This window comes from Amblyomma mixtum, chromosome 3 (genome assembly GCF_055824585.1).
Source record: "Amblyomma mixtum isolate Tamu chromosome 3, ASM5582458v1, whole genome shotgun sequence".
Lineage (NCBI taxonomy): Eukaryota > Metazoa > Arthropoda > Arachnida > Ixodida > Ixodidae > Amblyomma > Amblyomma mixtum.
The window spans coordinates 72,043,868-72,070,348 of record NC_143014.1 but is presented as its reverse complement, the minus strand read 5'-3'; the positions used below and the strand labels follow the sequence as shown (position 1 = coordinate 72,070,348).

The following is a 26,481-nucleotide window of genomic DNA, read 5'->3' as shown; positions in this document are numbered from 1 at the left end:
ATGCTCTTCTCGTCCTTTCTGCATCAGGTATCCTCTGGTACAGTGTGCTTAACATTAAACTACAGCACAAGCCCGCCAAGCTTATCGAAATATCACATGTACATACTCATGATACTCTGCTATATACAAATGGATCGATGCAGTAACTGCCTGTTTTACATAAAAAAGGCGCAATGCTTTCAGCTGAGTCACCTACCTGTACATTAATTATCTTGTTTCGGATGAGAGACTGGAGGAACACACACACCAAACGAACCAGCCTGTTTTGCATGTAGCGGTCCTTAATGGTCTCACAAGTTGAGATGCAGTTAGAGATGTAGAGATGTACAAACTCTGTAGGGAGCTCCACAGCCTGCAATAATACCAATGCTTTCAAACCACTGTAGGATTATAAGAGGCCTCACAATGTTGTCCACAAGTGTTGCCAGCCACACAAGACTGGATAGTCGACGTTACGTGGTAATGTACCATAAAAGATTACATGAGCAAAAAAAGGTAAAGCCTTCTAGAATACTATACTATTCATGATTAGAGAACAGCTTTGCCTGTGGTAAACACATTTAGATAACTAAATCTTCACTCAGCCAATTCCATACACTTCACCATTGTCAGACGTGTTCAAAACGTCTTTGCTGTTCCAAAATGCAATGGAGAAAGCTAGCAATCAGATTTAAGGCCAGTAGTAAGAAGCTGGATGTTATTGGCTATACTCACAGTTGTCAGCCTGTTCACAACTTCCATAGAGTGCAGTGACATTTCCATGTTCACCAAGACTGAGAAATACCTGAAATGAAAACAGTTCCTTAAAAAAAACAAATAAGTAAAGAGCAATGTGCAGCTTCTTAGTATTGATAGGCCATACAATACAGCCAGTATTGTATTGCCAGTCTTCCAATTCTCCGAGGGGCAAAAGCAACTCTCATAGTTTTGCATAGTTTTGGACTACCAGGGGTGCCGAATAACTCCACTGCATCAGCAAATCTGAACGCCTGGAAGCTTTGATCAAGTTGATACATCCAGTGCATCTGGGTGCATAATACACTTATGGCCCTTCATTTCTTGGTATAATACCTGGAATTTAGGGGCAAAAATTTTTGAGCTCAACTTCGGGTACATATTGGCTTATTCAGCAAAAAGTTATATAATTCGGGTTTTCTTGGGCCATTTCTTTGCAGCAAAAAAAGTTATTACTAGTGCAGAACATAAAATGCTAAATTTTTTGCTCATTATTTTCATGATAACACTATAAAAATAAGGTGTACTGTTTACCATTGTTTTTTCTTTTTCATTTATGTCAGTCATTTTGTACGTATGTTACCACCTACCTGGCTATGTACACTGCAAAAACATCTGTTCAACATCACAGCGACCATATGAAGGGGGGACGTGGCAAATAAAATAGCCAAATGTAAAAATTTTCCACTTTTCAATTAGTTTTGTTTCGTAACCCTAGGGTCTTCACCTGTCCCATGACGAAAAAATAACAGCGAAATATGCAGTAGAAATGTAGAAAATTGTGTTGTTATGCAACTCGCGCTTCTGAAGATTCCGGCAACGGGGCACCATCATCTTAGTATTACCTTAAAGAGAGCAATCAGAAGACCAGAGCTTCCATTGGTTGCAATGCTGCATTTATCTGACCAAAAAACAAAAGCATACGAGGTGATAAACAAGGCAAACAAGGGAATAAACTTAGGGAACAAAGGAATAAACAAAGGGAATAAAATAACAGCGAAATATGCAGTAGAAATGTAGAAAATTGTGTTGTTATGCAACTCGCGCTTCTGAAGATTCCGGCAACGGGGCACCATCATCTTAGTATTACCATAAAGAGAGCAATCAGAAGACCAGAGCTTCCATTGGCTGCAATGCTGCATTTATCTGACCAAAAAACAAAAGCATACGAGGTGATAAACAAGGCAAACAAGGGAATAAACTTTACATAAAAAAAAGGATTTCGGTGCCCAGAGGCAGACAACAAACAGATTATGAAACTTTGGAAGCCTTTCACTTAAAAATGCGGTTCAAAACTGTGTCAGCAGCACACCAGTTTTTCTCTACGATGCTGAGAAAAAATTCCTTTTACGCCTGCTATGATAAGACCTTTTGGCTGCATTTTCCTGTTGCCTTCTATGCATAGGGGTTTTGGGAGGGTATATATATCGATCAATTTCACCTTATTAAACAGTTCAGTAAGTGCCGGTATTGTCTTCTCTCTTGTGTGTAGTAAGTCTTGCCACTAAAATCCTTTTATTATGTCTGACAACCAACTAGCCCAGCAGCTAACTCTTTTATAGAATAAACTTTAGGGTTGATTTTCTCAGCTTTCACTTTTTCTGCGATTGCGATCACTCATTCCGTCAGCATTTTTTAAACAAATGACAGTCGTTTTTTGTGCACGCATCCTGAGACACCGAGGAGTGCAATAAAGCTCTCGAAATTCCATGTACGTAAAGAATAGTTTTTGTAGGTATGTAACAAACATTTCCATGTGAATATGCATGCCAGAGTTTAACTTTCATTTCCATAAGTACTGGGCTTCTAAATAAAAAACTAATAGCTTTATTGCACAGAACACGGCTTTGCGAACATGCTGACAAAATAACTTGTGCACTTTCTCCTTAATTATTGAATGCCCCACGACTTTACGAAGCTGTTATATCTAATTATTTAACCACTATACCAGCTAGCCTAAAATAAATCCTGAAATTAACAAAGAAGTCATATATATCTGTTCCAAATTTGGTTACATTTCATACCTAAATAACGGAAATAGTTTTAATTGCTGTGTCCCTCATTAAAAGACAAAAGAGCCTAGGAGAAGGATATTGTTAGCGTGGGTAGCGCTTGTTAAAATAACGCCAATAAAACATCTGGTTGGTACCTGTTTAAAGTTTTAAAATAATCAACTGAAAATGCCCCTCTGGAATAAGCACTAGATATCCGGTAATTTTTGTGCAGTGTCTACAACTTTCTACATTGGAAAATTAAGTTCTCAAGCAGGCACGTTTCTGGGGTGAAATAGAGTATAACCTGAAAATGCAGGGACCTCAATATACTATTGTGTAGACATACACATAACATTTGACAGCTTTATGCAAGAGGCAGTGGCACAGTACTACATCAGGATGTCCAACTACTATTCTGGTGAGGGGGCATGTTTTGCTCTCCAGTGACTGAACCTCTTTAGTGTGGTTGCACTTTCATTAGCATAACCTCACTGGTCCTTGGAGTTCCTTCTCAGCGTAGGCAGCACCCCATCATTGCTTTTGGTCACTATCACTTCCGTTGATACTCACTGGGCACAATTTTTTTTTAACTGGCAGATGCAAAATCTCCATGCCATTAGTGCAAAAGGTGCAACAAACTCAACTTGGTATTATTTAAGTAGAAATCAAGAGGACGAAGCAGACTTGGGCAGAACATGTAATGCAGAGGAACGATAACTAATCGTCTGTTAAAGGGATACTAACAACAAACTGAAGTTGGCCGATATCAGCTATTGTGTTCAAATGACAAAGGCCACTACTTTCACAGAAAACAGAGCTTTTAAAAGCTAGAAAAGACAAGGAACTGAAATACAGGTATCACCGCCACTGGCTGTTTCCAAAAGGAAACTGGGCTGATTTCAATACCAATTTTCTTTGCACGGATCTCACTCACTTTTCATGAACCCCTTTTTGGTCTTGATGTCATAAGTTTGAATTAAGTAGCAGGAAAACAAAAAAAAAAGTTATATTTCTAAATCTAATATTCTCAGTAATAAACGTGTCTTTGCGACTGAACAGACATCAACAAAGACAAACAATCGATTTTTACTGCAAACAAAAATTGCATGCCATTAACATCAGTGTCTCTAAGATCACACAGTGGATTCCAACAGAAGGGAAATGTACAAGGGGAGTTGGTAGGCGGTCAGGTGGGGAGACGAGGTTAGGAAAATTATGGGGATAGGGTCCTTATGGCTGGGGCAGGGCAGTGTTAATTGGAAGCCAGCGGCAGAGGCCTTCATCTCAAAATAAACTTAGCCTGGCTAAAGATGATGATGGCATGCAGAAAGAACATAAGAACCCAAGCACCAAACTTGTCAAACTGCAGTCCTTACTCTGTAATCTGGCTTGACTGCATCAGCTTCAGCAGGACTTCTATTGCAACAAGTGGGTTATTCTCCACCAGCTCAGGCAACTGAAAAAGGTGATTCATGCTGGTTTGTTTCTATGTAATGAAAACCATCAGCAAAAAGAAGTAGTGACGGCTCAGGATAGCACGCATTTCCTACTTCCATGTTATCCAAAGAAGCTGCGCAACACAATGTGCTAGGAGGGAATGTCCAGATGCCCCAGAAGTAAAATGGAACACATTTCTGTGAAAAAAACTGGGCTGCTGTGCCTGTGCTCCTGATAAGGTGAACATCAAGCGCAGAGTACCGATCAGTCGGATGTGCCATGTGCTCCCAAGCTGTATACAAGTGCATCCAGAGCTAGAGCTTGCAGTGATTCAAGTATTTCTCTGCTCTCGTGCTCAGTTTTATTTCTAGGGCACCTGCACCTCAGCAACAGCAGTGGCCTGACATTCAAATATTAAAAGACAAGAATGCTAAAAACAGTACGAGCACAACTCTGCACCTTAGAAAGTTGAATTACAGCTAATATATGAGCTTACAAAACTATTAACATTCCACTTGCAGCAGATATATGATTGTAGCATTGTCCCAAAACAACACACAGACTAGCTATGCTAAAAGGTGGCAAAAATATGCTTCCCACCTGCTAGCTCTGTCAGCTGGCTACAATGAAACACTAATAACAAAATGACTTTGTGAATCTTTCTGAATCTTTCTGTTTACAAGGCTGAACCCACCAATATTGAAAAGTTGGTTGCTTTAAACTTTAAAAGCTTTAAAAACCAGCCTTTCGGCCAATGTTAGTAATAAGTCGACCAAGCTAGCTTTAGCACATCTTGTACCATTAGGCAATAACAGTTGACGTCAGCGGTCACTATGAAATAAAACAGAAGCTATATGACTGCCAATGGGGGGTCAATATACTTTTAACAGAAGCTCTGCATGTCTCTTTTGTTTTCATGCAATGACACACCTTGGCTGGTGAAAGACCAATGTGATAAACAAGCTTTGGGTCTGCAGCCAGTTCATCCAGTAGCTGCTGCTGCTGTGGCTGTGTGAGGGTGCTCTTGAAGGCACGTGCCATGAGACGCTTCGCTTCGGGACCTGCTGTGTCACTCTGGCAGATTGTGGGCTCCCACAACAATGAGTAGTCCCCCTGTTCAAATGGCGTGAGCCATGCCAACTGAAAACAAAAGCAGTAGTTCAATCTATCAAGTGCGAGAAAGACAGCCTAGCTGACGGCACATTACCTCTAGCAATATCAGTGTAACATTTCAGCACAAGGATTTATTTATAACATCCTCAGTTATCTCACACTGAAGTTGGCCCAAAAAAAGCAGGGTGTGTGATTTCTGCTATGACTGACCAGCAAGGATGATTTTGCGGCCAAAGTGCACCTACCAGCACTTGCAAGGGGTACCACCTCAGGATTCACAGTTTATTTGCCATGGTTGGGCTAGGTGGAGATGCACATGCCCGGTCTAGTCCACCCATTATTACCCTTGTCAGTGCTGTGGCAAAAGCTGCACACATGGGTTTTCTTTTCTTCTTTCTTTAAACAAAAATAGGTTTGGCGGGTCTCACACCACCAGTAGCATGTGCAGTGTAGTAACCATGGAAAGCCGCCCTATTGCAGCTTACCGTTTCGCGGCACAGTCTAATCACGCGTACATGCAAAAAGCGATATGAGTGCGCACTTTTCCTTTCCTCTCCTTCCCTTCCTTTTCATGGCTACAAAAGCTTTGCTTCAACTGCAATAAACGTTCTTCTGACGCCTACACTTCACTTGTGTAGTTCATGGATCAGGGCACACACTTGGCGTGAGCATACGCTATAACAGTGGTGACGAGGCCGGAGAAACCCTCGGAATCAAGGAAGAGCCAACTGACAAAAACCCCGAGGGGGGGGGGCAGCTGTTGAAAGAATAGCACCTATGGCGCATCAACAGCTACCGGATTTCGACGAAAAAAGGGACAACTGGAAGGCATGTGTCATCATAGGAGAGATGCAATAAGGTATTGCAAGAGTTGGGCAGACTTGTAGCAGAGGGAGTACTGTCACCCATCAGGCATTCAGAGTAGGCCACATGGATGGTTCCCGTGTTGAAGAAAGATGGCACCGTAGCGATTTTCAAAGTCAGTTTAAATCCACTTTGTGTATTTGAGCAATATCTATTACCTCTAACTGATGATGTATTTGCTTGCCTGAACGGAGGGAAGTATTTCAGCACCCTAGACTTACGCGATACTATATATAATGAAATTATGTTGGACAGAGAATCGCAGAAGCTTTGCGTAATCAACATGCACCGTGGACTGTTTTGTTATAACCGATTGCCATTTGGTATCGTTTCAGCACCTGCTATTTTCTAGCAGCAAATCGAGACTGTCCTGCAGGGCTTATCAGGAGTTCAGGCTTATATTGACGACATTTTGGTATCGAAAAAAAATGAAAGTGGCAAGTACTTGCGGCTCGTGCTACGATTCAGAGGGTACGGTGTAAAGTTATGATTCAACAAATGCAAGTTCTGTCAAGAGTTAGTCGCCTTTCTAGGACACTGAATCGAGCAAGAAGGTCTGCATCCAACAGAAAAAAATGCAGAAGCAATCTTGAAGGCTGCAAAGCCACAGAATGTTGGTGAATTGCATTCATTTTTAGGAACGCTAACATATTATTCAAAGTTTATGCCTAACATGTCATCTCTGCTAGCACTACAGCATCAGTTGCGAGAAACACTCGCAGTGGAAGTGGGGACCCGGGCAGCAAGTGGCATTTGCAACTGCAAACCGTCGTCTGCTAGAGGCAGATGGGCTCGTACATTTCAATCCTGAGAAACCACTGAAACTAGAATATGATGCGTCACCGCATGATATTGGAGCCGTGTTATTTCACACAGACAAACGTGTGAACATGCCCATCGGGTTTCGTAACGCTGACAAAAGCCGAGCGAAATTATTCTCAACTTGAGCGAGAGGTCCTTGCTCTCGTGTTTGGCGTGACTAAATTTCGGGACTACCTTGCAGGTCATGAATTCACCATAGTCACCAACCATCAGCCGCTCCTGCGCCTCCTGAAGCTGGACTACACTGCCACTGGCTGCTGCTCACATCCAGCATTGGGCCTTATATCAGGGAGGATTTCGCTACAGGCTATCATACTCTCCCAGCAAGCTGCACACCAATCCCAATGCGCTGAGCCGGTTGCCCCAAGAGATGACAGAACCAGAGACTGAAGGTGAGCCTGCCGATTACCTCTTGGCATTGAAAACCTTCACAGTCGAGACTATTTCACCAATGGAGTTAAAACGCCAAACAGCAGTTGACCCTTTCATGTCAAAAATTGTAGTGTTGTGCGGATGGCCAGCAAGTATGGACAAACTGCAATCGAACATACGCCATCTTTCAACCGGCGATTGGAGCTGTCCGTAGCATGATTTGTTGTACTGGGGTTGAAGAATGGTGATTCCAGAAAAATTGCATGTATGAGTGCTGCACCACTTGCATGAAACACACAAGGGTTCCTCTGCCATGAAGACGGTCAGGCGATCACCAGATCCCCCTTCTGGTGGCCAGGTCTTGATAGCGACGTCGAATGGCTACCGGCTTCCTCTAAAAGTTGCGCACAAAACCTGCCTATGCCTGCAGCCGCACCGTGCTGGAACAGGCCAAAGACAGAGGAAAGCTCGGAAGGAGTGCACGCTGACTTTGCTGGGCAAGTTTCGAGTACAATGATCCTCGTACTTGCGGACACTCACATTAAGTGAATTCCCTTGAAGTGAGCAAGTACTTCCGCTACGATCAGCTTCTTGCAGAATATATTCTGCAGATTTGGTATTCCTAGCACTACCGTAACTAATAATGGCACACAATCCACCAGCAATGAGTTTGCGACATTTGTGAAGAGGAATAATATAACACATATGCATACGCCTGTGTACCACCCACAATCGAATGGGCTAGCAGGAAGGGTAGTCCACACAATTAAAGACGGCCTCAAGAGAATGGGCAACAGCAGACTAGAAGACAATCTGGATTGTCGTCTTTTTAACTACAGAAGGACCCTTCTCAGTTCCGGAAAATCTTCTTCTGAATGGGCTAGCAGGAAGGGCAGTCTGCACAATTAAATGCGGCCTCAAGAGAATGGGCAACAGCAGACTAGAAGACAATCTGGATTGTAATCTTTTTAACTACAGAAAGACTTTTCTCAGTTCTGGAAAATCTCCTTCTGAACTGCTTTTGGGCTACTGTATCCAATCCTGCTTGGAGACATTATTTCTTCCCATTCATGTAGGATCCATGCAAACGGACGAGTGGATGCTGCCAGCTGACATTGCCATTTACGCCCATAATTACAGTTTGGGAGAGAAGTGGAAACCAGGTAGAATGACATCCGTGTCCGGCACTCGAATGGTCACAATCGATACCCCTAATAGACCCATGCAGCAACACATTGATCAGGTGTGCTCTACACGGTCAAGCCCGAAGCAAGTTAAATTGGTTCCGGAGCACGATGGAGTAATTGAGCCACCCCTGCAGCAGATATCGTCATCAGTGCAGCTACCAGTACAAGGGCTGCCGCAAGACACCACTCCTGCAGATACCTGCGAAGTCCCGCTACATGGTTCTAAGCGTCAGCGCAGACCCCCACAGCATTTACTGTACTAAGGGAAGAGAAATGTAACCACCACGAACAGCCGCACTATCACGGCTTATCGTTTCGCGGCAGTCTAGCCGCACATATACGCACCAAGCGATCCAAGTGTGCACTTTCCCTTCCCTCTCTTTCCTTTCCCTTTCGTGGCTATAAAAGTTTTGCTTTGGCTACAATAAATGTTCTAATGCCTACACTTCACTCGTGTGGTTCATGGATCGGGGCATAGGCTTTGCATGAGCTTATGATGTAATGTAAAGGGATTTACTAACCTACTTAAATTTGTTTATAAGCGGTGCAACATGAACCCAATTTAAATGTCATGTAGAGGCCCTGTGAATGAATGTTCATACTCATCCACACAAAGTGCAAAGCCTGGCAAACTGACAGTTAATACGTTATATGTCTTTTGAACAAAAGCTTTAGATCCTTGCTGTCACCACACACAGTGAAACATTTGCTTTATTTTCTTTTTCTTTTTTTCAAAATGCATTGGAATCAGCTTTTGTAAACGAACTTCTTGCTGGGTGAGTTGGTGCATAGCTTCCTTAGGATGGCATTGCGCACACGAAAAAACATACACAGGAAAGAGCAGAAGATGACAGAGCGCAAACTGTCAACTGAATTTATTGCTTTCACAACAGCATATATAGTATGCAGTATTCACATGAGCAAAAAAGAAGGGGGGGAGGGAGAAGAAAAAAGAAGGGGATGACAAGTCAAGCCTGCATAGGTCAGCAAAAGCCACGGATAAAATTCCTTTCCCTATCATATAAGGTGACCCAGGTATCGCTAACACAAATGTCGCCTTTTTCTTTTATGTGGAATGCCTCTAAAAGTTCGCGGGCTATTTTGTTTTTACTCTTGCCCAGAATCTTGATGTCTTAGAGCATCGGCTCACAACCAGAGCATGAAATGCATTGGGTGGGCAAGTTCGCCCCTTCTCTTTTTTGTATAGAAAGAGCATGCGCCCCTGCATGTTCATTGATGCAGCGTCCAGTTTGGCCGACATACATGCGTCCACACTTGAGCGGAATTTGATAGACCACGCCCGTGGCACATTTCACATACTGTTCAGCATGTTTCATTGTACATGCGCTTCGTGGGGCTCCTTCCTCGGTGATCTTGGGGCATAACCCAGCAAGCTTTTTTGAGGCCGAAAAAACCACCGGAACACCATGCCTGTTAGCCACTTTTTTAAAATTGTGGGCGACTTTATGCATGTATGGAACCACCGTCACCTTTGTACTCTGCAAGCGCTCAAGGTCACAGCTACGCTTGCCTTTCTTTATCTTCTGGAAAAGTTTTTCCGCTACCACTGTGGTGAGCGAGCAGGGGAATCTGGCTGAAAGCAGCCTGGTGATCTGACTATGAAAGCTGGAATGCATTTCATGCTCGCATGATTTGGTTAAGGCTGATTCTAGGCACGAGTTTGCAACTGCTCTTTTCGCAATCTTTGAACGTACAGAATTAAATACTAGAAGTAGTGCTTTCTGTGCTCTAGGAACATATTTCCAACAGACATGATGCAAGCCAACCTGCAATTTAATGTCTAAAAACTGCAATGAACCGTTAGTTGGGAGTTCCTGCGTGAAAACCAAGCCTTTGCCATATTGTCCAAAAAGAGTTAACACACTGCTAACTGAATCAGTGCAGGTCAGCGTTTCTTGTTTAGAAAAAAAAACCAATAAAAAAAATCGTCAACATCGCTAAAACACTTAAGAATACCATGGTTAGTAAGCTCTGCAGTCAAGGAACGGTCAATAGCAGCTAAAAATATTTCACAGAGGATCGGGGCGACACAGGAACCAATGCAAATGCCTAGTCTTTGAATGTAAAAACTGCCTTTAAAAGAGAAAAAGGTGGCTTGCAAAATAAAATTCCACCAGGGACAACTCCGGTGAATTATAGTAAGGCTCTTGGATTCCACTGCTCATATTGGCTACGCCTTTTCTACCGATGTGGAAGATCTGTTTTACTCTGTGCTTCATAATGAGTTGTTCGCAGCTGTCAAAGAATGCATTGAGAGTTCTGGTGAAATAGCATTTCAAAACTTGGCTGGGGTTTCTGTAGATAGCTTCGTGTCCCTGCTGGCCAACTTGGCATGTTATGGGCACGGCACTCCACTTTCTTTCTATTCTCTCGTGACACAGTGATATACGGCTGCACTCACCAGCTTGCAACAATGGTCACAATCAACTGAAATGTGCGAATACTCAAAAAGGCAATGCCAAATTTTTTTACACTGGCCTAAACATGAAGTAGAAATTGTCTTTTTAGCACGCCCTGAGCACTTGATTTTGGTATCCATGAAATGCCTAGAATTTCTGCCATTGATATCTCAAGGCGCTTGGATGTTTCTTTACTACTGTAAGTGGCTGTCCTCAAACAATGGCAAGCTTCAAAGACTAAATGTAAGCAAGTGCCATTAAATCTGTAATTAAAAAGGTAGTCAACTTTTGGTAACTTGTTCTTCATAGCTGCATTCTTTAAGGTACACAATGTCAGCCTCGACAAGACTAGTTGCATTGCTCTAGTAGGTCTCTTTCAGAGGTTCTGCAGAACCAAAAGAAAAACAACCTGCATGAATACAATTCGACAGCGATATAGCTTCAGCATGTCATGAGAGACCCATTCTGACAATGGAAGTGACGATGTCGCCTCATTTTGCAGTTCCTGTATAACCCCCCCCCCCCCCCCAATGTAAGGAAATGGGTGTAGGTGGAAGTGATGACTCACCTCTCCCTCACAATCGTGAAGTGGGGGAACAAGTCTCAGAAATTCAGGCTGGAACACCCCTTCCACAGGGGGATTTTCACCGGTTAAAAGCTGCTGCATAGCTTTGGCAGGACTTGGCGCATCACCTCCAATGCTTCAAAAAATTAAAAGAAAAACAAGGGCACACTTCAAGCTGCAACTCATGGCACTATGTACTACATTTTTGTTTTTAATCAATACAGATGTGAGACAAGAGCAGCTATGAGAGCAATGCGAAGTTCTACCCCCACAGTTCTTACAGCTCTTACTTTCTGACACCAACCTTTCTTTTTTTTTTTTATTAGCTGACACCTTTAGCACCTGCATTAAAAAAGCAAGGCAAACGCCTAGCTATCTATGCTCCCACGTCTACGTGGCTTTATGTGTGTCAGCAATGCCACCTCTAAAAGTCTCACTGAGAGGACGATTTACACCAGGCTCTCTTGTTCAGATATACAGGAATGCAGGAGAACACCTTTCTTTTCAGAAACCCATGCAGTGGCATCATGCAAGTGTCCCACAACTCGCAAGCAATTCAGTTTCTGCAGCTGTTCCAGCAAAGCTACCCCTTTAAAGGAGCAGGGATACCAAATTTTTGGTTTCATGCTTTTTTTTTCCTTTTAAATGGTGCACTAGACGTTGGTATGCAATTTGCCTGTGCCCACTAAATAATTATAATTCAAACTTTTCTCTCATGCTGTTCCAGTTTCAGTTTCAACCGTAGAACAGTGGCTATTACGTCACAGATGAGACAAGAAAATGTTGAGATCATATAAGGCATAAAAAAACTGATAAAATTGCAGCTTTACCATTTTAATTCTAGAGCAAGAGTGACAACAAATGAACAAACAGCCATTACATGGAAGTTTTTGCGAGTCCCATGTGATGCCAACATTGTGTGAACTCAACTGCAATGCCACAGCCACCATTTGTCTGTTGAAACAAACAAACAAAAAATAAATAAATAAACACAAAAAAATGTAAACTCGTATTAATTACATGGCTCAAGTGAATTGCAAGTGAGGGTCCATGTTTACTGATGCCTTGTACATCATTCCAAAGGAAGAACACGCTTTGGAGTCCCCAGTTCATTAATAATAAAAAAAAAGAAAGCTGACACTAGAAGATGCATTAACTTCTTAAAAGTTGTGTTGTTCATTATGAGATATGTTAAAAAACTGGTGCCCTCGAAATGCCATATATAACTAAAAATTGTATTTTGTTGGTTTTATGGTCTAAATCGAAACTGCTTATAAGTCAGAAGTACTTGTATTTGGGCGTGTTGGTTCATAACTTTTCAGGAGGACACAGGGGCGCAATAAAAGACACGGACATAGAAGTAGACAGGGACGAGCGCTTACTATCAAGGCAAGTGAAGTTACTAATTATTCACTTGCCTCTTTCAAATGCAGAAAGTTCCTTTCAACTGCTTTAGGGGTTGCTAAGCAAAATACCTGCCATTTCCTGATATACTGAAGTGGAAAACAGGAGGTAGGTTTGCAGTAAAGCTTTGTCTTTAGCAACACTACGTACTGAACCCAGTTTTCCTTCACCATCCACAATGTTGAACATATTTTGCTTCCACACCGTTCTGTTTAGATCTTCACTCTTGCTGTTTGTTGACAATACCATGCTCATGCCCTTTCCTGTACTGAAGTGCCCACAACATTTTTCGCATAATCTTAACACTGCATAATCCTGTTGATCAACCACTGTTCATTTAGGTTGTAGCTCTCCCCTATTATAATTAATAAATGCTGCAAGCTGCATGAACGCAGGTACTTAATGCTACTCGCTTTATCCCCTCCCAAAAAGATGTCCAGCACTGACACCAAATCAGACTTTTGCTACACCATATCAGTACAAGCAACATCTGACTTGAAGATAGTTTTAACTGTGATAGCACTAGCAGGAGTTGCTGATAAATTTTTTTACTTCACCGTGTTTCACGTAACAAAGAAAATCCGCAACAGTACTGTAAAAAAGCAGTGATAAAACTTTTCCAGGCTGCTTTATAACAATGTAACTATTACAACAACAGTACTAACTATTTTACTAATGAAACTTGTATTCCGTTGGACCAGGCTAGAACTAACAACAGTGCAGCACACTGAACCTGAGCTGAATTGGTACTGTTTTCAGTTTGACACTTTGGCATAAAAGGATTAAAAACTGTAATAAACCCAAAAATTTAAATATGAAGTGAACTGCACCAAAACGATCTAGTGACATAAACAATGCAGCAGTGCACTAACTGGCTATACTTAAAGGCTGCAATCTTTGGCAATTTCTCGGTGTGTCATACTTATCAATTTATTAAAATAGGCATTATTTGACTACTATTACATTTATTCTACTGGGTTTATCACCCTTTGTTCGTCAACCTTCATGAGCACTTGCTGTGAGTACTACTGGAGTAATAATTCCAGAACAAACATCCACAAGCAATGCAACAAGCAGCTATACATGCATCTACAGGCAGATAAGGAGACAGTGAATGCATTTCAGAAATATTACTTCATTTCATTTCAGAGTCCTGAAATGAGAGAATTTATTACAGAATCCTAAAGTATTCTCAATTCATTTCAGAATTCATTCTACTCGACTGAATTCTGAAAGTTGTCATGGCAATCAACAATAACCTTTCTGTATAGTGTGCACAGACTAAGATTTCAAAACTTCTGAAATCCTAAGTACCGTATCTTCTGGTCTATAAGTCACACCTGTGCATAAGTTGCAACCCCCTACAAACAGCAGTTTTTCTGAAAAAAATGACATATAAGTTGCACCGGTGTACAAGACGCACCTGTCTGTTCGATAAGTGCTATAAACATGCTGAGGATCCTTTTGTCAGAGAGTGCAACGAAAATACACACTTGCGGCAGCTGCCGCGCAGATGAATCTTGTGCTCTAGCCAGCGTGCTTTTTTTGTTGGTTTCATGCACTAGAGCGCTCTTGCATCTTTGTGCCAGTCCCAGATCATTTTTTGCCCACGTCGAACCATCTCCCTTGCTGCCTGGTTCCCATTTTCCAGGGTGTATTCAATGGCACACACGTTGAATTTTGCGTCTTAGCTCCTTCGCCTAGCAGGCAACCTCATGATGAGCAAAAATAATGCACGAAGCCAAGCAAATCCGACATTGAAATTTAAACTTTTGGTGGCAGTGCATACTCCGCGCATTCATTATGGCTGTGACAAGATTACGTGATTCTACGCACAAAATATAATTATATTTTTTCCTCCTTTACACATCGACTTCCTTTCCAAACAAAGTTACTGGGCATTGAAAAAGATGGCGCATGGTGACATGTCAGAATAAAATTCAGAAAAAAAAACCTGCTACTTATACACCAGAAAATATGGTAGGTTCACGAGGTGATGAAAACGAAATTCAGGTGCTCAAGTTGCACATTAATATTTTATATGCCAAAGCTACATAAGGGCCTCGGGACATGCCATTGAGACAGCCTCTGAATTCTTTGTGATCAGCCGGGGCTCTTTAATGAACACCGAAAACTCAAGGACACTCTTGCATGTTAGCTCTGAAAATACAGCTGTTGCAGCAAGCAACTCAATCCAGGGACTTGCGAAAAACGTAAAATCCCGTAACAGCTCCACTCCAGCCTGGTATGTTTGCCGCAAGCAGAATGCTGCTGTTTGCACGTCCTCAGTTCAGTTTATACCCATGTCTGTTTACTATCTCTGGTGTTACAAAATATTGTGACAAAACACTCTCCCACTCTTACAGCCTCTATACAATGGCTATGAACCCTGCCATAATAAACTGGCAACTTAAAGCTCTGCTTGAATGAACACTTATGGCTTCTTGAACAAATATTCCACGTTAAGGTTGGCACATGCAGGTAAAAGCCTACGACTTACATAGGTCTCCTCAGGTCAGGATCATCAATGACCAGTGGTATTCCAGATCGGCTAGACTGTGGCATTTCAGATTGATGCTCGGCAAAGGATACCTGGATACCTCCAATGTCACCCATCTGTTAATGAATGTAGGATACATTTTTAACATAGCACTATCATTTTTTAAATTTAAAACAGCAATTAAGAGCAAGTATATGTACATAAAACAAACCTGTAAGCAGCTTTCATCCAAGTTCATAACCTGCCAAGGTGTCTTCTTAAAAAGCTAAAATAGAATGAATATTGCAAATCAGTTACTAGTTGGCAACACTAGTAAAAAAAACTCTGGAAAAGTGAACAAGAATATGAAGCACACCTATACACAAAAATAATCAACTGTTTTTAGCTGTCCCTAAAATCTGTACATGTTCCCTGTGTAGCTGCTGGCTGTACTGTGAACAAGCACAGAGACATTGAAAGGTCACATGCACAGCACTAATGACTGATGATGGATGATCTATCAACACCCCTGAAAAGAATCAGCTATGCCTCCCACAAGCAACAAAAACAAACCATCACCTTGTCCTCCCAATCGCCCACAAGGGCTGACACACAACAAATTCCTCTTTAGATTGAATAAAATAGCTGACTGGATGTTTACCCTTGTTACAACACGAATTTCAGCGACAGCTGGGGTGGTGAAAATGACAAGCGCTCAGTAAATCTGGGTAAGGGTGTAGGACGTCTGTTGCATTTATGCCGCTACACTCGTATTATGCACCTCAGGTAAGCCTTAGTGAATGCCTTGCAACATCATGAGTAACATTATCTTTGCTCCAATCAGCGATAGGCATTCTGGCTAATCAGGGTGGTGCATTGCCACGCTTTCTGATGGACGTCAAGTGGAATGGCAGTCAATTGTGACCAACCAATGTGGCACATTGTCATTATGTCATGCGTGACATCAATCCATTCTGGCCAACCAGCATGACACATTGCACCTGGTGTGTGACGCTGACAATGGCACCACATAAGCAAGAAACGCGGCCTTAATAGCTGTTGCTGCAAAATACTGTGAACTAGTTAACAACTTGCAATGGTGTCGAATTTTGCAACAGCGCACTTTTAATTTTCACTCAATTTTAATGTAAGAGCCATTTTCAGTTTCGTTTTCGTCTAGGAGAAAATGAGCAAACCTTGGTTGAATAAGTACATCCTAATTTAACATTATGCACACCGATAATCAATTAGTAACAAAAGGCAGCGCTGCAGCAATTTGAAAGAAATTTGCTGCCCACTCAGGAACAGCACAAACATTTACTTCTACTGAGATTCCATGCTTGTACAAGTGACCCCAACGTTATAAAGAAGTTTAACTCTTCATGTAAACAAGAAGTTGCCGCGTACTACGGCTTTAGTCTGCATAAATTTTATGCCCAAAAGAAGCACTCAGAGAAGTAGAACGCATACAGGCATCACTAAAACCCCTAACTTTCTGTGGCGGCAAATTTAAAATTTAAGAAGTTCATAACAAAAAATCTGCAGTATTACGCACTAAATAACACATATAAAATAGAGATATAACTATTCTTAAAATATGCTTTGTGTACTCCAAATGTACCTTCATTAAAATCAAATGTGGCAGTTGCAATTCAGCATCCGATAGCACTTGGTATCCTCACACTTGAGGATTGACTTCACTTGAGTAAATACGTGAGCCACCCCTAAAAAAAAAAATTAAGCTCCAAGAAGAATGTGATATCTTTGCAATAATAACAAAGAAAGGCCATCGAATGCTGCTATTTTTAAGCCTTTATTCATTTGCCAACTTTACTTTGCAGGCTTGGATAGACAAACTTTTAGACAGTACGGGTCACACACTGAAATTTCCCTTCATAACCATCCTAAAACTGTTAAGCAACCCTTTTTCTATAAATTTTCAGTCATCACCATCATCTATTTTGCCCTTAAAGGTCCCTATTGGAGTATTGCATAAGGGGGGGGAGAACAAAATAAATACGATGAAGAGAGACCACTACTCTTTTTAATATATATAAATGACTTTCCACATAACATTTCTTCTAACATTCGTCTTTACGCTGATGACTGCATTTTATACGAAGTAATTAATGGCCCTAATGATCATCGTCACCTCCAAGAGTCATTTGCTATGTTTTGTAGTTGGTGTAGTACCTGGCAAATGAGAATTAATTTCGACAAAACCGTCCTCATGTCTTTTTGTAACAAATCTTCCGTTTCCCATTTTAGTTACTCTTTCTATGGCCGTGTGGTAGATAGGGTCTCTCAGTACAAATATCTTGGTGTCATATTCACGCATAACATGTCTTGGTCTAAACACATTGATTACGTATGTAATAAAGCACTAAAAAAACTAGGTTATCTACGACGCACGCTACCCAATTCACCAAAAGACACAAAGCTACTGTTGTATAAATCTCTAATCCGCCCTGTTCTTGATTACGCAGCTGTAGTGTGGAACCCGTACAAGCAATTCGAAATTAACATGTTAGAAGCAGTCCAGAAGAAAGCTGTGCGTTTTATATGTCATCGTTATGATCGCGATTTCTCACCCTCTTCTACACTTCTCTCATTGAATTTAACCACGCTGTCTGCCCGTCGCCACACTGAATCATTAAAATTCTTACATTGTATCGTCAATTCCTCAGTAAGGCTCTCAGCTAACCACTACATTAACTTTGCACCATTATCATCTACAAGAAGTCATCACGAGCTTAATTTGATACCTTATTTTGCGCATACTAATTTGTTCAAATTCAGTTTCTTTCCCCGTTCAATAGAAGCCTGGAATTCTCTACCTGGGTCCATTCGTTCTTGTCCATTTCAAAACTTTGTAACTGCCGTTGAAGACGCATAATAGCTGTGTATTCTTACCCTGTCGTTAACAGTTCCTTCCTTGTTTGATATTTCGTTTGTGATATTAACTTTTTGTAGTGCTCACTTTGTACATTTTGCTGCATTTTGTTACCTTGCATTTTGTGTCTTTCCCACTCCTGCCATAGCGCATATAATTGCCCTGCAGTATGTATAAATAAATAAGTAAATAAATACAACGCTATTAAAATACAACACACTGTAGTACAATACAATGGGATGTGATCTTTAGATAGCAGCCAATCTATGATTGTAGCCAGACAAATAACATGAAGTAACAAAATTAAAATGCTAAAGGTCAAAATGAAACACATCAGAACAGCACGGAAGTGATATGCTCACATCTTTTGCTGGCACAGTCAAAAGCTGTGTGAGAAAGTACTTCTCATGCACTGTCAGCTTGGGAATGACATGCGCAAACTCTGGCTTCTTGCCCCCAGTTTCTTCAGCGGGATTCTAGAAGAGATCAAATGCAGCGAGTTTCAAAACAGATTCTGCAGCTCGGAATACACGAAGTGGAAATGCATTTATGAAGCATGAGGTAAGTTTTAGCCTCTTGCAAGAGATATAACAACTGGAGTAAAATCGTGAGAAGCCCATAGGTCCATAGTTCTTGCACCGTCAAATTCTAAATTTCAGAATGTAAGGATGAAATCAAAATTCATGTCCTATGTTTTGTACACTACTTTGCACTTGAGTCCATTAGCAATATGCATGTATGCCTTTGCATGTGCTCAGAGCTGACTCTCCAGTGCTTTGAATAAACAGTGCCTCCACAGTTCCACTTCGACTACAACCATTAAAGCAAACAAGACCTGCGAATGCACACAGAGAAGAGTTCTTCGAGAAAAAACAAAAGTGACATGACTTTTCATTATAAAGCGAGGGGCATATGCAGCACCACAGCTATGCTAGGTCAGCTGCTGCAGAGATAAAGGCTGCTCACTCCCTCTCTCCAAAACATTTCACAGTAACAGCCGCCAACTGCACTTCCACATCACTCCTGTAGGGTCACCATGTGAGCACTGAAGTAGGTGCTCTCATGGAGTGCAGTGGATGGTTCAGAAAGGTGGTGATCATTTTAGCAGTGATCTTGCGACAGCCCCACAAGTGTAGCTCTTGTACACCAATACGACAGCATAAGTGCCTCAAAATATATTTTTATATATATATAGGCCTGACTGTAAAAACTGCACTTCAGACTTTGTGCATGTGCCCGCACTCAAAATGTTTGTTTCAGATGTGTCCTCAAGACAGGAATGTATCTGGCCACAAGCTAAAGGCACCTTTAGGAAGGCACATACAAAGAAGCAAATTAAACATCATTTAGCTCCGCAAACTCTAAAAGCCAACATCACATGCATGAATGGTTCATACTTACAAGTAGATGGACGAAAATTGAGATGAAAGGGTTCATGTGTATCGATTCAGTACGGTACATTTCATACAAGAAGTAAAGTGCAACTATCCTCTGGCAAGGTCCGCTGATGAGATCCGATTGTTGAATAAGCAAAGCCTAAGAAAAAAAAAAACAATGTTCACCAGCTCCAGCTCCACATCTCCTTTCATGCAACAACAAAAACAGCAAAATTCAGGGGGGCACTTTGTTGGCCTAAAGTGCGGTGAAGCGGAAGCCTTAAGCGTGGTGTTGCCGCTTGCGTCACGGATGTGTGGTTAAGTTGTAAGCTTTGCCTCTACGAGTGGAACGCGACAGCGTCTTGCAACGCTGTCAGGGAGTCCACAGAAGACCATCGCCCGTTCGGATTTACGCCTTGCTCGTTGGTAAATTGGTTTTTGTGGAAAGGAACTGAATCTGTCTCGCATATCTCGGTGGACACCTAAGAAGGGAGGAAGATGGGAGCAAACGAAGACACCATATTCACTAGATCCGCCTTTGTTCATTCCAAACCATCGAGCTGGCATGGCGAAGTGGTTAGCGTGCTCATCTCGCACTCCGGAGACCCTGGTTCGATTCCCCAACTCAAACAATTTCGTAATCGGTTTTATTTATTTATCTGCTGCGACTAGAAAGGTTAATTAGGCTAATTAGTTAATTAACTAAACTAGGTCCCACTTACTTGGAGCATCACTATACCATCCGTTTAATTGGTTGCATGGTTATTAACCAAAATACAATTGGCCCCGTTTGAAACTCGCGCACTGTGACGTCACGACTATTTCGACCAATTGAAAAGCGTGACATTTTTGTCGATAACTCCTGCTTACAACGATGAGGAATTAAAGGCTTTCGCCTTAAAAATGATAAGCTTGCCAAGATTTGTGAAGCACAAACCAAACATAACACAATAAAACAAGCATTCAAGGAAATGTTTAGGTGGTGTGGGAATCTTTTAAAGTAGAGGGTGATATGTGGGGTGTAGCAGCATTAACCATCCTTTGTAAAAGTTATTCGCTGAAAATACTTATTGATTAGTGCCCTGATGAAGAAACACAAGATAAACAATTTTCAGCATTCGCTGCTAATACCACATGCTTCTTCCAGCTGTGCCCATAAACAAAAAGTTTGGTGCTAGCTACAGTAGACAACAGTAAGCACCAAATAACCGCTGTATCTGACTTGATATCCCTGTCAGTAATAAATGTAATGAGCACACTCTCCTACTCAAAGAAGTGCATAACATGCAAGAATAGCTACAAAATATTAGCAAAAAAAAAAAAAGCCAGAAGTCAGTGTCCCTCCAAGTAGGTTACTAGGCAATAAGCAACAGTTTCAAAGGAAGAATTTTTCATTCTGCCTCACAAGGAAAAATTTATGTACGTAACCAGCAACAAATAATTTCTTCATAAGAAACTGCGCATGTTTGATACAAAAAAAAAAAAAAAGAAGGGAAATTTCACAAGTAGTGAACTCAACAAACTGCAATCAGAGTTTGCTTCTGCCCCAAAGCTCCTTTTTCACTCTTGCAAACATTTCTAGCTTATTAGTACTGAAAGTGTGCTGAGCTGTCACCCCCCTATTAGAGGAAGAACAGCCTAACTGATAACTCTGAAGACACGTCAAAGTTCAAAAGGCTGAGCTTAGCATTTGCATTTCAAGAGATCAACAGTAACGGTGCAGAGGTAACACTTCCCTCCAAATGATATGAACTGTGCAGGGAAAGCGGAAATTTGAAAGCACCAAGTCTTTCCTCTGTCTTTTTTTACTAAACTTTTAGGCACATAAAGCGCTTTAAAGAGACAATGAGGAAAAGTCCCCTGAATTCTTGTTCTCAGCGAAATTTGACAGTTTGGCTTTTTGTGTGGCTATGCTAGAGTTTTTTTTAGCAGCAAAAAAAAAAAAAAAAAGCAGATTCCTCTTTTTGATTAAGCAGGGCAAGTACCAGGACAAAGTATTGCCCAGAAAACGCCCTGGCAGGATCACTGTTCCTGACAGGACCATGCTTGTTGTCCTGCTTGGCACTTAAAGGAATACTGAAGATGAATCCACCTAATTATTGTTCTCAGTAAAAACTGAATCTGTGGTTCTTTTTATGCATGGTAACGTTTGTCTGGCAGCAAAAAAAAGCCATTTATGGCTGAGAAACTTTCTCACTACTCGATTCAACTTAAGATGGGCCATAACGAGAAGGACTGGTTGCCACTGTTTTGAGTGATTAGCGGTTCAGCATAGCTTCTGGGACCCATATCAGGAATTCGATGTCGACACACGCAGTTTATCTGCGAAATTGGTTGTTAACGACACCTGTATTTTTTTTTTTGTCTTTCCTATTTTATAAATGCTCCACTTTTGATGAGAGTGGTGTTTCTGTCATTAGAACGCCGCAGTCTACTGATACAAGCCAACTCCAATTTTGCCTCAATGTTCGTTAAGTCTCCATCTGCAATGAAGCTCGAAAAAAAAGTACTTTCATGTGATGGTTTTGTGTGGTTTTAAAAGTAGTTTAGCTAAGTCCGAGACCTCTGAGAGTTTGTAGTATGTTTTTGAGGACTTTGCTCCTTCCTGCACAACAATATTGGTGATTACAGCACTTTAGAGGAGGCAGAACATCACTGAAAGAATAGAAGAGGAGGGGGTGCCCAGCAACTGCAGTGAGTCCGGACAATTTTGCCATTGCAGAAAGAATTGTATGCAAAAACAGTCAAATGACATTTAAGGACACTGAAGTGGCACTACAGATTGGAGACCTCAAGGATGAGAAATAGTTCAAGAGCATCTTTGTGTTAGGAAAGCAATTCCGGGAGGTGCCTCGTGCTTTGAAAAAAATAAAAATAAAAAATAAATAAATAAAAACCAACCCGCGCTGGATGATGCAAAGAAATGCCTGTCAGATTTTATGGAGGAAGCTGAAATGATGTTTCTGAGTCGCTGCAGCTGATGAGACTTGGATTTATCAATTTGATCAAGATAATGAGTGTCAGTCTGTAGTGTGAATTTTTCCCAACGAAGATAACCCAACAAAACTGAAGCGGCCCCAAAGTGCATATAAGAAAATGGCGGCAACTTCCTTTTGGCAAAAGCTGTCAAGTCAAAACTATTCACTTGGACGAAGAACAAACTGTTACCGCTTAGTGCACACAACACTACGCCGAGCAAAGGTTTCTGGAATGCTACAAGAACAGCAGCCATGGACAAGAGTGTGGAGGTTCATCTTGGACCAAGACAATGCATCAGCACACACATCCAATTCATCATTCAGTTCCTGGACTCCATAGAGGTCTTAAGACTCATCCACTTTAGAGTCCCCCTCACCTGGCCCCAAGTGATCAATAACTGTCTCCTACCGAAAAAAGTTGCATGGGTGATTGGTTTGGTTTAAGGGGGTTTAACGTCCCAAAGCGACTCAGGCTATCAGGGATGCCGTAATGAAGGGCTCTGGAAATTTTGACCACTTGGGGTTCTTTAACGTGCACTAACATCACATAGTACACGGGCCTCTAGAATTTCACCTCCACACAATTCAACCACCGTGGCTGGGATCGAACATACGTTTTTCGGGTAAGCAGCCAAATGCCATAACCACTGAGCCACAAGAGCGGCCTTACATGGGTGATAACATGTTCTCAAGCCCTGAAGAAGTTGTTCATAGCCTACTAAGTCAGTTTGCAGCAGCCAAGGAAAATAAGCGAAAGAGGCATTTTAAATCACAAAAGTGCTTAGAACGTCACACCAAGTATAAGTGGCTTGCAATCAAGCTACAGTGGCCACCATGTTGGAGTACGCGGAGCATGACTGAAGGCTGCCTGTATAGGGAGCTTGCATGAATGCCGGTGACGCTATGCATTCTGAGTAGTCCACCATCTTGCTATCCTATGCAGAAGAAGATGCCGCGCAGCCAACATTCAATGAACTGACCGAGCGCCACGTCATTTTCGACAGTCCACCAAGCAAGCACAGGGTAGCTTATGCACCACCCCTACATGTGTGGAAGACGTTAGCAGTTTCCTCAGGAACGTATGTGTCGACGCTATGCCCGAAAGGTCAGGCACGCTATGAGGAAACGGCAAAGCAGTGTGGCATGGACGACTGCACTATGGATTTGGACATGTGGCCGCCCGCCGACGTCGTCCGCATTCGTGAATTTCTAGTTTGGAGAACTAGCTTTGTCATTCAGCAACAATTTAAGGGCAGGGAAGCTTTGCAAGAGCATAGCATTCTCAATAAGTGGATGCGTACGCAAGCCATGCATGAAAACGGTCACAGCTGACATTGTGATTCTCAGAGCACAAGCAAGGATACCAATACTGCTATGCCAATTCCTTTTGTTTCCGTTGTGATTTGTGCCCACGTAAACCACTCGCAAGGTCTGAACAAGCAACCCGTGAACGTGTGGGCCCTCGCGGAGAGCGACGGCGACATTATCTCAGCACACTGCATCTGTATGGCCAGCAACTGCAAAGCCTGCTCGCAAGCTGCTGCCCTACTGTTTTAGGCAGAGTATGGTGTGCGCACACATCAAAAACAGTTGTTCATAGACAGCCCTACACCTGGCTGCCAGTCATCAATGGGATCATGCTTTGCGACGTTGACAGTGCAGCTGATTTTGGCATTTCAAGGCATAACGCAGGTGTAGCGAGCCCAGTCGGGGTTGCAATCATCAAAAAGTTTGTACGGTTGACCTGAAAAATGCATGCGCATAACCAAGAATGGTCAGCCTCGTCAGCAATTCTCAAGTACATATGAGGTGCAAGTGTTGAAAAAACTACGTAGATGCGTTGCCTTGTGAAGCATAGAACGTGGGAGCTGCAATAAATAAATCAAACTCGCCGTAAGTCGCAGATTGCTTACGCATGTGACACGGAAGTGTCATGAAGAGACTTCTGGTACTTGTCCGGAAAGGCGTTGATCTGTTAATTCATAAGAGCACTCCTGCAGGCATATTTTCAGTATCCAGTATCCTAAAGCATTCGCAATTGATCTGTCCTGTCTTTAGTTCCTGCGCTTTGCTTTGGGTTCGGCTGTTCCAGCCCATGACACAACAGTACAACATCATGTCAGCACCGTTTGCAAGCACTATGCGACCGTAAGAACTTGGCTGTGTTGCACGTGCGGTGGCTGCGTCGACTGCTGCCTAGGACGGCAAGATGGCGGACTGCCAAGAATGCATAGTGTTGCCAGTGTTTGTGCAAGCTCCCTATTTCTAATCCGTTTACTGCCACTTGCTCCAGCCTGCACAACTGAAGCTGTGTACCGTTACGGCGCCAGTCATTTCATGTGCATTTATGAGCATATTGAGAAAATGTCACAACTGAAAAGAATGCTTTTTTTTTTCTCATTCTTCTATTATCTCATAACCTGTAGTACCTCTTGCATATTTTAGTTTCATGCTTTTTACTTCTTACAATGGTCTGGAGTACATTCCAAAGGCATTAACTACAAGCTGCATGCTTTACGCAGTTTCAATTAAACACCACGCAGCTGCGAATAGAATGCCTGCGTGACACTAATCACAACTACTGAACATGAGAAAGGATGCAAGAAACAAAACATACAAGCAATAATAAATCCAGCAAGTAAGCAAACAAAAACAAACAAACCAAGGCACAGCTGACGCGAAAGTGATCTTGCTTGGCGAAATTGTGCTGCAGTGTTTGGCCCAGTGATTCGAAAGTCTGCTTCTCCAACTGGTCATCCTGCAACAGGCTGAAGCAAAAGGAACGGCTTAGTTGCGAAGGGCTGTGCAAGGAGGTAAGGTAAAGGGGCGTAAAATTTTTTGAAAAATTCACACCACAGCAAGCAGCTTCTTCACTTACACCCACACAATAGAGAAAACGTGTGAATAAATGCGAATTCATTTACCTGAGTAGAAGTCCAAGCTCTTTTTCTGTTAAAGCCATGATAGGACAGACACCTAGGGCATAAGAAACAAGCGCAACTTTTTCAATCCTTTTCTTCTTCCCGAGCAGGGCTGTTGCATTTACGACTACCAGACGTGCTGCAGAGAATTTAGCTACACTAAGACAACAAGCTGCCAATTAACGACCGTTTAAAGCGATCGTAGTTGTCAATCGGCGCGCAGTCTCCGTCACAACTTGTCACTCCCAATACACGATTCGAAACTCGCGCTCGTAAGTAATGACAGCCCTCTAATGCTTTCCACCGCTGGAAATCGCCAGCAGGTTTATTTTTCATATGCATGACACGTCGATTGCCGGAAAGTTTGCACAAGTAACACAATGCAGAGTTCTTTACCGGGCGATGATGCCTCCACTAAGGACAAGGAACCGACCTCAGAAAGCACACATTTGGACGTCTAATCAGGAAGAAATCACCGTCACAGAAGTCCTGACGAGGCTTTTTCTTTTGTAGTAATCAATGAAACAACGTTACTAACGCTAATCAGACTCCGGCTTCCCCACCACGCCATTCACGCTCAGAGCCTGAGTAGCCTGAGCCACCTGAGCGAGCGACCAGCGCGCCATGATGTCGATGCCCGTCGGACTGAAGAAATCACTTCGTTTATCGGTTTATCTTATTTGTCCTCGTCGATTTCGGTTTCGGTTAAAATGAAAATTGGTTTCTGAGGCAAGAAAATGACCCAGTAACTATTTCACATATACCGGTGGATACCCGAACCGCACCGTAAGGGAAGGGAGGAATGTGGGAGTGTAAGAAGAAAAAAAGAAAGTGGTGCCGCCGTATGAGGCTCCGGAATAATTTCGACCACGATCTTTACACGTGCATGAGTGAAAAGCACATTTTTTTCATTGTTATAGA

General features: G+C 42.2%; 1 protein-coding gene across 3 annotated transcripts in view; it reads right to left on the bottom strand.

The window, feature by feature from the left end:
* Not11 (CCR4-NOT transcription complex subunit 11) overlaps positions 1–26,203 on the bottom strand; it is a 29,239-nt gene extending 3,036 nt beyond the window's left edge. Inside the window, exons 1-12 of one of the 3 annotated variants that reach the window (XM_089579612.1) lie at positions 26,099–26,203; positions 25,564–25,615; positions 25,302–25,407; positions 19,687–19,821; positions 18,648–18,761; positions 15,625–15,678; positions 15,414–15,529; positions 11,513–11,645; positions 5,097–5,306; positions 4,106–4,185; positions 715–784; positions 197–352 (exon numbers count right to left, since the gene is read on the bottom strand). In XM_089579612.1, the coding sequence (XP_089435738.1) occupies positions 197–352; positions 715–784; positions 4,106–4,185; positions 5,097–5,306; positions 11,513–11,645; positions 15,414–15,529; positions 15,625–15,678; positions 18,648–18,761; positions 19,687–19,821; positions 25,302–25,407; positions 25,564–25,601 (1,212 nt within the window). In that variant the 5' untranslated portion in view covers positions 25,602–25,615; positions 26,099–26,203. Of the gene's footprint in view, positions 1–196; positions 353–714; positions 785–4,105; positions 4,186–5,096; positions 5,307–11,512; positions 11,646–15,413; positions 15,530–15,624; positions 15,679–18,647; positions 18,762–19,686; positions 19,822–25,301; positions 25,408–25,563; positions 25,616–25,956 lie in introns of all 3 variants that reach the window. The other 2 variants (XM_089579613.1, XM_089579614.1) reach the window with 2 other exon arrangements.
* Between the last annotated feature and the right edge of the window lie 278 nt (positions 26,204–26,481).